Below are 12,849 nucleotides of genomic sequence, written 5' to 3'. Positions count from 1 at the left end.
TTAGAGGGTTTCGGGTGTTCTGTTTGTTTGTTTTTTGGTAGAAAAAAAATGTGTGGTGTTGTTCAGCCTGCATAGGGAATGCTTATTTGTCAAGTGAGGGTTTTACCTTGATAAAGAGATTTCAAAGAGAGCAGAAAAAAACTACCCCTAAACTATTCCATTTGCACTTTATTTCTCCTTTATCAGCATGGTAAATCAGAAACACTTTCTGTTTGTTTGGCAGCAAAGTTCCACGAACACTGCAGGATTTGCAGTATTTAGCCAATTAATTCAGTGCTGTGTGGGCACAGAGGGTGGAAATAGTTTTTTTGAGCCTCCTCCAAGCATTGCCGAAGTCAGTGTTTCCACCTGCCTTGCTGGGGCTGGAGCAGCTTCATCTACTTTGAGTGAAGTGCAGGAAAATGTCTGGCTTCTGGGGGGGCTGGAAATAACCATTTTGTGTTGCTGTGTGCTGAGGTCAGACCTTCCCTTACTGGAACTTGGGAATGACCCAACTTGCCATGCAGATGTTGCTAGCCCCAATATCAGTACACTCATCTTGAAAATGTTTTTCTTTTCTTGCTTTCTTTTTCTTTATCTTTCTTTCTTTCTTTCTTTCTTTCTTTCTTTCTTTCTTTTTCTTTCTTTCTTTCTCTTTCTTTCTTTCTTTCTTTCCTTTTCTCTCTCTTCTCTCTTTCTCTCTCTCTTTCTCTCTCTCTCTCTCTCTCTCTCCCTCTTCCCCCTTTTTCCCTATTTCCTTCTCTCTTTCTCTCTTTCTCTCTTTCTTTCTCTCTCTCTCTCTTTCTCTCTTTCATTTTGTTTTAAATGTTGAGCTTACCTGCAGTTTGCTGGAACAGGATCTGGGTCCTCTAAGCCCAACCCCAAAGAACCATGCCTTCACTGCTACCATTTTATATTTATTTGAAGTTTGAAGTTGCTCTTGTTTCTTGGCTTGCAATGTGTTAATTAATAAGAAAGGTTAGATAAAGCTTCCCCAGAGTGCAGAGAACAGCCATGCACGCCGTTCCTTGGCCATCTGCAAAGACAGTTTCTCCACTTCCCCTTGGGGAAGCGTCCTGCAACATCTGTCTGGAGATGGAGGGGACAAGCTGCTCCTGTGCACCTTGCACTTGGAGCAATGAGAAATCCCACCCAGGACCACAAGCAGGGCTGGGGCAGCTGAAGTGGTGTGTTTTGGGGTGCTGCATCTCTTTGCACCCCTAAAATGACCTGGGAGGATTCTAAGATATTCAACTGCAATTATTCAACTGCAATTATTTAGGATAACCGACCTGCTGAAGGCTGGGTTTGGGTGGCGGCTGGGTTGCTTTCACAACTGAATTGGTGCAGGAGAAAAGCTGAGTAGCAGTCCCAGGGAAGCTTAGGGAAGAGCCAACAAAGTCATAGGGGCTTTTTATTCCCCAAATCCTCCTCTTCATCACCATTTTTTTTGCATTGCTCTGGAACAGCAAGGATGTAATGTTGGAGATCTTGATTTTATTTATTCCCCCTCATTTTGGTAACTAGCTCCAAATAATAAAATTTGCTCATTTTCTGCCTGCCATCTATTTTTTCACCCCACTCCCCATCTGGGGCTCCTTACTGATAGTCAGAGATAATGTGGTTACACCCAGTAGCTAATTTCAAGGAAGAAAAAACTTTTGCTCTTTCCAGACACCTATGGGAGCTCTCGATCCCTGTTAACGACTTTTTGTGGTTTCCTTCTCTGAGCAGGCTTCTTGCACTCAGAAATAATAATCTATTTAGTGCTGAATATTTTTTTCCCCTGCCAGAAGTATGCAAAAGAGACACTTTGGGGGTTTACCTGGAGCACTGCTTGAAGACCAAATCCTTTAGTGTCCTTGTGGGAAGGGGGTTTTGCAGTACAATTAATAGCATTCTGCATGGGCTCAAACCAAACCAGTCCAAGCTGCAAAAAAAGGCACCATCATGCTGAGGTGCCCAAACCCTTCAGTTCGTTTAATTGCAATCTTTAAGCTTCGCTACATTCCAAATGGCCCAAAAGTTGTGCTGTTTTTTGAACTATGGGAGATTCCAATTTCTGGCAGCAGTAAGTATGGTTTGAAGCTTCATGTGAAGTTGTTCAGCATTATCTCCACTGAAATAGCAAACATGAAAGCTCTTTTATTGGACAAGCAGAGGGAGGAATACAAGCTTCAAATGGGGAGAAGATATCCTGGTCCTCAGCTGTTGTTTTGGCTTTATTAGAAAATGTTTGTTGGATGGCACTGAAGCCAGTTGTGGAAGCAGGGGAGGAGAGGTTAACTCAGATTGTGGTTTCTGGGTTAAATTCAGTGTTAAAGGGGAACAATATGTCCACGTGACAGGAGGCAGGGTCAGAAAGGGCAAAAGAAAGCTGCTTCTATCTGAAGCACATCCCTACAGAATGCTTCAGAGAGAGAAAGTGGGCAAGAAGCGGGGAAAAGGGGAAGAAAATGGGGAAAACAGGTGATGAGACCAGGATGTCACCAAAGCCCTGGGATGGGGTGTGGGATCTCAAGATGGCAAGAGCTAAAACTGCAGGGAGGCGTTCACATGAAGGAGGCTGACCTGCACCTTCGCTTCACCTGTTTTAATTTGCACCAGATGTCGAACACTTAGAAAAGTATTGGAAGGTAAAATGCAGTGCATGCGCTGTTACAAATTTACAAAACAGTCGCGTATCACAAAGTACATGTTAACTCCATGTCCTGCTTTTGCAGTGAATATCCCGAAAGATTTTGTTGCTCTGTGTTTATGTATATCTCCACTTAGCTTACACTGATGCGAAAATCATTTAGAATGGTTTGATATCGCCAACAGGGGCATTCAGTGCCAAAATACATGATAAATATCAGATCTATGCGGTGTAAGTAGCTTGACAAGTGTAACTTTACATATGCTACAGGCTATATACAAATCAGCATCAACCAAAGCACAAGAAGCAATAGTTTCAGCTGCCATTGCCATGGCAGCTGTGCCATGAGTGTGTCAAATTATTTGTGAAAGGTGGTTTTCCAGCATCGCCAGTTGCTCAGGGTTCATTTTATCAATGCTGTTTGCTGTATCAGTCCAGTTTAGCTGATTTAAGTCCCTCCCTGTGTGACTGATCCCCCTGGGAATCCCTTTGGATATATTTTTGCATATTAACCCTTTGGGTTACAGTGCTTATGGCAAATGATGACCGTGCTTCCATGGCTGACCGCGCAAGATGCACTCAACACCCATAGCACTTAAAGAAAAACATTTTCTCGGGCTCTAACATTGCAGGTGTTACTTTGGGGGGCTTTTCTTGGGCATTCAGGTATTCACACTTGCCTCCTTCGGGCAGGCTACAAAAGCCAGAAAGGCTCAGCTGAAAGCATAGTGGTGTGGGGTGATATTCCAAACCCAGCCCTGGTGGGTCTTGGAAAGCAGCTGTGGCTTCAGCGTTGCTATTCCAAACCCACTTTTTTTGGGGTGGGGTGTTGCTGCAAGAGGTATTTGCAGCATGCCAGCTGCAGCATTGATATGTTCCTATGTACATGGTGAGGGTGGTTTGGGGGGATTAAAGGGTTAAAACTACACCCAGCAGCCCAGGGTCTTGCTTGGAGCACCCCAAAACCCATAAAACCCCATGGAATGCAAGAGTGCTGAGCATTCATGCTCAGAGTTGCAACACTGGCGTGTCCCAGGGAAAGGCGTTTTGGTGTTGCTGTTGCTAAACGGATTAGGTAAAACCCTGCTTCTTAGCAAAGAGGATTTTCAGAAATGCTCTTGCAGGGATGATGAAGGCTGGGCAAGCCCATCTCTGTTGGGCCCATCACTCTTGGGGTGACCCCAAAGAGGAGGAGGAGGAGGTGGTGACGACTGTTTTTTGGGCATCCTACTCCATCACTGGCAGCTGTCCTGACACAACCAGGACAGGGCAAAATTTGCTCACGGTTGCCCGAGTTGGAGCCTGTAGGGAGGCAGTGGGGGACATCAGTGCCCACTCACCCTGACAGCTCTTCACCAAAGGTGGACAAAGTGAGGACGGGGGAGGGGAACCCCTCGGGTGGGCTCAGGGACATGAAGACATCTCACCATTGCAGGGCCGGGGTGCGACACCCTATCAGTGCATGGCAAAGAGGGTGGCAAGCAGGAGGAGGAGGGCGAGCCAAGCATCGGCAGGGTGCAGCCGGATGCCCGAGGCCAGGCGGTACTCGCGGTACTGCTGCACGCACATCTCACGGATCACTTTCGTCACCACCTTGGTCTCCAGCTCCGTCTCCGTTTGGTTTGCCCCTGGGCCAGCCTCCGAGCCGTTCTTCTTGGCAGCGGGGCCAATGTTGTACTCAGTCACTGTGATGTTGAAGCAGTCAGCAACGAACATGTCCTGTGTCACAGGGCTGGTGTAATCCCGGTAGTAAACCCGGTTGGGATAACGCGCTGAGTTCTCGTTCCACCACCTGTACTCGTCGGGGCTGTCGAAGTGGTAGTGCATCCCCGACATGACGCGCCCCATGGCGTAGCCCCCCAAGCCCCCCACCACAGCACCTGCTGCTGCTGCCCCAGCCACATGCTTGAAGTTGGTCTTGGGGGGTTTCCACGGCTTTTGGTGGTGATAGTTTCCTCCACTGGATGGGTTGTATCCCCAGCCGGGGTTGTGGGGGTACCCTGGGTTATGGGGGTACCCTGGGTTGTGGGGGTACCCCGGGTTGTGGGGATAGCCAGGATTTTGGGGGTAGCCGGGCTGGCGGGGGTAGCTGGGCTGGCGGTGGCTCCCAGTGCCCCAGCCACCCCCACTGGGTTTGCCTTTACCCTTCTTGGAGAGGGCAACATCAGTGCAGGCACCAAGGAGCAGGGCCACCAACCAGCAGGTGACGAGGAGCCTGGCCATGGCTGCAGGTACAAGGACAAGCAGTGTGTTAGGGGCAGGGGACAGAGACCCCCAGCTGTTGTCTGCACCATTTGTAAGCATGACAGGCTTTACGCTTGCTTGCATCCAAATCATGCATCATATAAAACACACATCATCCCCTTTAATCTAGCTACAGAATGAACAGTTTGAGCTTAAATGCTTGTTTACTCCCCTCTCTCTCCCCCCTGAACCCCTATATCTCTACCTTCCCTTGCTTGGAACCTCCTGTACAGCTTTCCATAAGCACCAAGGGCCAGCTCTGCTGCTAACAGCAATTCTCAGTAGTGGAAAAAAGAATTTTGGGGAAAATGCTTAACCAGACCTGAGGTTTACACTCAGGCTCTCCCTGGAGGTTTTCTGCAAAAGAATGAAATTCACTGTGTTTTGCCCAAGTCCCTGTTTATGCACAACAGACCTTAACCGAAAACCAGCTGGTGGTGTCTTTCTGGTTAATGTGTTTGCAAAGCTGCTTACTCAGCATTTTGCTGCTGGCATCCCAGGGGCATGCAGGATGCCAGGAGTCCCTTACACTTACAGTAGCTGGTGGGAGGAAGAAATGCCACTTTAATGAGCTGTTATCTCCCTGTGAAACAGTGAAGGAGTAATAAACACTAGGTCTATGCCTTTGGAAAACACCTCCTGAACTGAAAAACCCCTTCAGGTGCCACACGCAGCACGAAGGAGCATCAAGTTACTGCAATCCTCATGATCAGTAAGCGTGTCCAGTAATACAAAAGGGTAGACAACGTGCTGGGCATGCTTTCTGGCTCATCTTGCAGCAAGAAGTAACCGCATTTTGGATCTTGAGTGTTTTTTGCAGGCATTAATGGTCACAAGTAAATCCAAAGACAAGTTTAATGCAGATAACAGATTGCTCTTGTGAGATATTGCTTTTAACAGAGCAAACAGCCACAACAATTTCCTCTTGAAGCCAGAACTTTTTCCTTTTGCATATCAGCTAAGGTTTTATGCTCCATGAAAAAGGACACTAATCTCTTTCTATTCAGGTAGTAATGCCCTTTTACCCCTCAGAAAATTCTGGCCTGAAACAATCTAGGAAAATCTTGAATTGGGGCACTTTAACAGCAGCATTTTGGTTGGGATCATTAGCAAGAGCCTTAAATAACAACAGGGAGGATGCAGTGAGGCGACCCCTGTGATGGGGAGGAAACCCAGTCTTGGCAGCTGCTTTTCACCAGGTTTGCTGCTTTCCCAGTCCCACAGTACCCACCCACTTAGGAGCAAGCAACGATGAGATCAGCTAGTTTAAAAATAGCCAGAAGATATGTCAAAAAATTTGGATGGGTGAATGCTCCCTTGGGATCTCAAAGAAGGATTTGGAAAATAGGGAAAAAAAAAAGCAGCAAGTTGGCCACTCATTTTAAGACATGTGACTTCCTGAAGCAAGTTGCAAGGGGTGGAAAAATAACCCTAAGACACAGCCTTGATGAAAACAGGTTTTGGGAAGGCCCCAAAGGATACTCCAGCCTGGCAGTACCGACCTGATCCCCTAATTGTGCTTCAGCTCTGACAAACCCGGGGAGGGGGGGGGGCGGTTCGGTTGTGTTTGCACAGCTAATTACTGAGCTCTTCAGGTGGCTGAGCTTCTCCCTTAATAAACGCAATTAAAACCCTGCAAGAGATAAGGAATGCGGATGCGCTTACCTGGGGGTGAGGTGCCTGGTCTCAGTAGCTGCTTTCTCTGTTTCAGAGATAATATTATGATGTGACTGATCTGAGAAGCCTTGAATGGAGATGATTGATTAATTCAGCTGATTTATGGCACTCAGGGAGGGGTAGAAGGAGGGTTTTATGTCTGCACCCGTGTTTACAACCACAGCGCCAGCATGGCAGAAGGGCAAGGGAAAATGGAGGTTGCAAAGAGCGACTGCGAACAGCAATTACATGTGTGGGAGTGTGCAGCTGTGTGCGGGGCTGTCAGATGCAGCTTTGGCCCTCGGGAGGAAATCCAGCACCCCCTGCCAAAATCACCCCAGGCCAGGCCTTGCTACAGTGCCCTGGGCACAGACGAGGGTAAAGGAGAAAAGAGCGGAGGTGGAGAAGGGGAAGGGCAAAGGGGAAGAGCAGTGGGGTAGAGGGGAAGACGCTCGGTTTGTGCTTCGAGCCAGGCCCCCTCTGCAATGCTGGGAATTGCTGACCGCCGGTGGCACCGGGGCCACAAAAACAGGGCTGGGGGAGGTGTAAGACATGACAGCTGCTTTCTGATAATAACATCCCTGCCTTTCAGAAATCCCCCCTTTTTCCGCCACCCCCAGCACCAGGGAAGCACAATTTTGCACCACTGGGCCCCAGGCTCCCACAACACCGGGCGAATAAAACACTGGGGGTCGACCGGGGGGGGAGGTGGGGGCAGTGACGACATTTTTCCACCAGAATCAGCCCGGAATCGGAATAAACAAGCAGCAGCAAGCAGCAGAGCTCTTTTAAGGCTGGCAGTCTCCTTCGGAGCTGGAAATGCCTATTTTTAGGCAGCAAAGGGAGGGCAGCCCTCATCCCCTAAAGCGATTCAGCCGTCAACACCGTGCAGAGCCCAGCTCTGACCATTGCCCCGGCTGCCCCCCAGCCCCTGCCTGGCTTCGTGCCCCCCAGAGTCCCTGCCCCGGCACTCACCACCGCCTGCTCGGCTCTGGATGATCCAGTCCCGGCCGCAGAGACGGGGGAAGGAATAAATAGCGAGAGGGAGGAGCCGGCTGCTGAGCACAAGCTGCACAGCCTGGCCAGCGTCCTCCTTCCCCTTGGAGAGCACAGCGTTTTGGGTTCTTCCCTATCTCTCCCGGCGTGTACAAGCAATGCAAGAGGCAAAACTGGAAAATTGCAGCGCTTGGCTGGTTTATTCAAGAGTTGTTTGTATTCAATGATATTCAAGAGTTGTTTGTATTTGGGATTTGGGGCCGGGTTGGAAAGCTCAGTGTCAGGGCTCTGGGTGTCGCAGTATGAGAAGCAAAGGAAGCTTTTAGTGGTTGCCATTTGTATCCAAATTCATTAGCTTGTAAAAACCCATCCACTGTAAAATATACAGAGAGAGATACTCTGCAGCTTGATGAGTAGAGAATAAAATAGACTTAGACCAACAGCAGAAATGATGGGTCTGTCTTCTGAGTTCATCTTGCTTGATTGAGTAAAACGGCAGAGCAGTTGCAGAGCTCCTGTAGATGTGTGTTTTGAGGTATGCCTGTACCACAAAAACACTAATTAAAAATGATATGTGATGCTCATGACAAGCTTATATAGCCCCCTTTGTTTGGAGGATAAGGGAATGTATGGCTATAGTGCGCTAATGGCTCAGGCAAGTTTTTCATCTGGCCTTCATTCCCATCCTTTAGGTTAGGCTACAGTAAAAGGGTTGAGTCTGGAGCACCCAGGGGCACTGGCACAGTGGTTAGGAGATGCAATTGCACCTTGAAGCTAATTGCACCCAGATGGATTTCTGCATGGCCGCCCTGGTGGTGCTCCCACCACTGGATTACACAGTACATCTGGCCATAAAGAGGACTCCCAGCCCCTTGCTCCATGTGCTTCTCTATCCATCTGACCAGATTATATTTGAAAAAAAACAAACAAACAAACAAAAAAACTTCTGTCTGGCAGGAAGTGGGTTGTGCTGGGTGGTTTGGCTGTGCCTGCTTGACATACATATTCATTTCTATATGAAAAAAATAAATTACTGGGTCAGGATTAAGGTCAGCTATTACAGGCCGATTGAATATTTTTCCTGTAATATGTAGACACATTCATTCCTCTTGTGGGTGCACAGATGGTTCCTGATTCCCTGGGTTTGGCTTAAGCACTCATCAGTGGACTATCTATCTAAAATCCAAAGCATCTGTGAAGGAAATACAGCACCAGGGATTGGACGGTTGAGATCAATCCATCAGTGACTTTTAAAAAACAAAATCTCTCCACCATAATCTGTTTCAGAGGAACTTCTCATCTTGTTTGGGGAAATAGAGAAACTCTGTTGGATCCCAGCTGCAATTAGAACAGGACTAGCCAATTGATTTATTTTATTGTAGAAGTTAGCAATACTGAAAACACCCAAACCTGCAGCATCTCTTTAACAGAGCCACACAAACTCTTTCTGCAGTGTTCCCTGCTTTAAGTATCTTGGGGTGAAATTTCTACTGGCAGCAACCTGAGAGCTGTATCGATCTGTGCTGGAGGTCAGCCCTTCTTTATCTTCAGCCTCAGCCACAGCTTAGGCGGATGCAGTAATGCAATGTTAAGTGAGGAGGGAGTTGGTGCCAGGCTAGAAAGCATTAATGGGCTGTTTTTTCTTGTAACAAATAGAAAGCACTGACTTTGTTTTAATAATGAGAGCTGTGCAAGAGCTGCAAGAGGACCCAGATCCATGTGACCCTACTTCATTGCTTCTCATTGATTTTTTTTTTCTGAAATTTTGGTTTAATTCATGCACAACGCTTCAGTTCACATAGTGCACTCTGGCAATTTGGCTCGCTTGGGGAAAGCCACAGCTTGTAAATGCAGGGGAAAGCATGAAAACAGTTTGCGTGAGGTTTACTGGATTTAAGTTTTTGGGGTGATCTGACAGGTTTTGGAGGTGGGGATTAGAGCACCAAGTCTCACAGCCCATCCCTGTCCTGCAGTTGCTCCCTGGAGCTGGGAACACATCTGGGCTTGAGCTGGCTCAAGCACAGTCACCTCATCAGGAAACCTCTTTAGAATAGAATAGAAAAGAAATTTAGTTTAGTTCAGTTGTAAGAGACCTTCAAATACCATCAAGTCAAACTGCCTGACCATTTCAAGGCTAACCAAAAGTTAAAGCATATTCTTAAGAGCATTATTCAAATGCCTCTTGAACGCTGGAGCATCAGTCATGGAGCTCAAAGCATGGAACACCAATCACCTTGCTAGGAATCAGCTAGGAAAGCATTCCCTCCATAGGAAATGCTTTAAACCCTTCAAGGGCAATAATAGCTGCAAGCAATCTTCCCTTTATGTGCTTTAAGGGTTAATGAAATACATTTTTGTATTTGTAAATTGGTTTATTTTCTGGTATCACCACTGAACAATCTCTTATGTAAAATGCTCTACTTTGGGATTTTCTTGAGAAGGCAATATCTCGGTGATATCTGGCTCCTGCCTCAATGAGAGCAGAGAAAAGGCAACCTGGGGAATAAATGGGGCAATGGCAGTGCAGGGAAGGAAAGCACCAGGGGCAACTGTACAAGAGAAAAGGACAGATGTCATTCAGTCAGACTTATTTTTCCATGTCATTGTTCAATTAAAAACAAAACAAAACAAAACAAAACAAAACAAAAAACAACTATTAAGGGATTTTGCATAGAGCTTCATTGCACACACAGGGTAAAGCTCCACCAGGGTTCAAGTCCCTGGGGACCTCAGGAAAGGCAGGTCCCTGCCAACAAACAAGAAATGCCACACTGGGCCCATTTTTAGAACAAGGGGGTTTTCCACAAGGCTCTGAAGAATTACATAGAAATCTTTACTCGCACATTTATTCTGCATTGGAATGCATGAGGGGAAAGTGCAGCTCATGGATGGTGTTTCTCCTCCACTCTTGAGTGCAGTAAGTTTTCCTGTTAAAAATAAATAAATAAAAAGACTGTACAAATTTGTAGCCCTTTGCCATTGGTGGAAGCAAGCCATGATGCTCCTTACAAAACTGGTGTGAGCAGGACACTGAATGCATGCACCTCCACTCTATCACAGGCAGCAACTGCACAACCTCTGATCCTGTGGAGGAGAAGTCACAGCTAGTTCCTAATCCTGGAGACAGACAAGGACACAAACGGCCCAAAAATGTGCCAGGAGAGGAAACACGAGGGAAAAGCAAGCAAAGCAATTTTTTCAAGCGCCATCTCATGCTGTTTCCAGGATTTTATTTTTTAACAGATGCAGCTCTGTTGCAAAGCCAAAAGCTGGAATGGAAAATGAAAGAATAAATCAATTCATGCCTGCCCCAGCAAATGAGACTGCCTGCAGCCATGGTTCTGGGGCAGGGGGAGGAATTACGTCCCCCATGCTTGTATCTCCTTTGGGTTGCAGGTCTCCGCAGCACATCCTTGCAAATCACTCCACAGGCAGATGGGGCTCAGGTACTGGTGTGACGTGATGCTGTGGGCGGGAGGCTCCTATTGGGGGCATAGCTGGGTGAGCATTGAAAGGCGTTACTGCTTTTTGCAAATAAGTGAGATAGCTTTCTTATTGTGTTTCCAAGCCACAGCTTGATCCTCGAGGAAGCAAGTTAGCTGAAGCAGTTGAATGTGAGCTTTTTTTTGGAGAACATACTCACCCTCTACTATTAGACAACTATCTTAAAAGAGCTATAAATATACAGCCACTTGCTACAATCTGATTAGGAGTATAACAAGCTCTGTTGGTGTACATCTGCTATTCCAAGCAGGGGCCTGCCTAAACTCTTTACAGATGGGGGCATCCCTGACTACAGGCTGATGCCTTCCCAGTGATGCACTGCAGCTTTAAAAGATAATCTGCAAGGAGTACAACCCCTCAGAATTTGCAGGGAGTGGCCCTGCTGGCTCTAGTGACATCACTCAGGTGCTGAAACTGTTTTTATTTTTTAAATAACTGATTTTTTAAAAAATAAAATAAAATAAAATAAAATAAAAGCTTTTTTTTGGGGGGGGATACTTTTTCATTTTGGAATAAGCGTTGGTAATAAAAGTGCTTTGAAAGAGGAAAAAAAATCAAGTCTGGGTGCTGCAAGCAATAGCTAGATGAATTTATGGAGAAATCAGGCTACATGGATAAGTAAATCACAGTCCTTCAAGGAAGAAGTTTGCTGTCTGAATTCAGATTCAGTATGACATTTTGTTTAAAAATAACTTGTCCTGTGCCTCTGGAGAAACTGCCATGGGACACTCAGGGTCAGCGCCTTTGGGGTGAACAATTTGCTTCTGTGTCTGGGAGCATGAGCATGTAGAAGAACCAAAATCCTTAACAGAAAGAGCACATTATGTCCTTTCCTCTCAATAACTTGCTTGTTTGTTTGAACAGACAAGGGCAGGCAGCATTTGGGCTCTTTTAAACCTCCATAAAGCTGCAGGAACAAATACTCAGCCAGTGATGCTTTAATCCAGCTTCCTATAAACTTACTCACAGACCGCCCCCAAGTAGCGCAGGACCAACCTGTTGGATCCTGTGCAGGAAAAGCTGAATATCTTTACCTTTTTTTTTTTTTTTCAGGGCTAGTAATATCTGACTCACCAGGAGGCTTTCCTTCACCTCTCTCATTTATTTTTAACTTGCAATCCCCTTGGAAGACTTTCAGAAACGGGAGCATGATCAGATGACATAGTGCGGCAGCACTGAGGTCAGCTCCTTAAAAATAATCCAGGGCACACCCCAGGCGGGCACTCCCATTTTCATTGTTTTTACATAAATCATCAGTGCCAGTCTCAGATGCAGTTTCAGGAAATTGCTTCAGTGCCAGTTCCTATCCAGATGTACGTCAGCTGCGAGCTGAAAGCGTGCAGGAGCTTGCCGAAAGCCTGGCTGACGTATTGGAACATTGTCCCTGCAGTGGGAAGGGCGATGGGAGCAGAGATGATGCAGCAGTCCCTGGGGCTGCCTCTGAAATGGGTCTGGTTTGAACTGGGAGAGGGGCAAAACTAATCAGTTTCCCCTATGGGAATTTCAGAAAACACAGGCTGTTTTGTTTTTAATTAAGAAAAAAAAAAAAAAAAACTGATATGACACAAGATTGGAGACGGTGAAATGATAAAGAGAACTGTAAAGTTTTTTTTTTTTTTTAAATCCATATTTTTTTCTATACATAATTTTGGTCTAGATCTCTGCTTTGTTTATTCACAGGATTTGTCTATTCACAGGAGACTGAATCAAACTCTCACTCCCAGTGACATGGTTTCTAATTCAAGTGCTTGGGGAGGATGAGATGATTAAGCCCACTTCTCTCACCAAACGTGTGTGCAAATCTCCTTAGCCCAGCTGCTCCTGCCCTAATC

At 46.5% G+C, this 12,849-nt stretch overlaps 1 protein-coding gene across 1 annotated transcript; it reads right to left on the bottom strand.

Annotated features, from left to right (window-relative positions):
* Positions 1-2,557: 2,557 nt before the first annotated feature.
* On the bottom strand, positions 2,558-7,656 carry LOC121060412 (prion protein). The gene is made up of 3 exons (XM_040538173.1): positions 7,493-7,656; positions 6,527-6,605; positions 2,558-4,842 (listed from the first exon to the last, which is right to left on the bottom strand). Exon 3 carries the CDS (start codon positions 4,838-4,840, stop codon positions 4,073-4,075), a length of 768 nt encoding a protein of 255 aa, XP_040394107.1. The 5' UTR covers positions 4,841-4,842; positions 6,527-6,605; positions 7,493-7,656; the 3' UTR covers positions 2,558-4,072.
* Between the last annotated feature and the right edge of the window lie 5,193 nt (positions 7,657-12,849).

The sequence above is a fragment of the Cygnus olor genome, chromosome 27 (genome assembly GCF_009769625.2).
Source record: "Cygnus olor isolate bCygOlo1 chromosome 27, bCygOlo1.pri.v2, whole genome shotgun sequence".
NCBI lineage: Eukaryota > Metazoa > Chordata > Aves > Anseriformes > Anatidae > Cygnus > Cygnus olor.
Note: the sequence above shows the minus strand (reverse complement) of the source record. Positions and strands in the feature narration are given on the sequence as shown.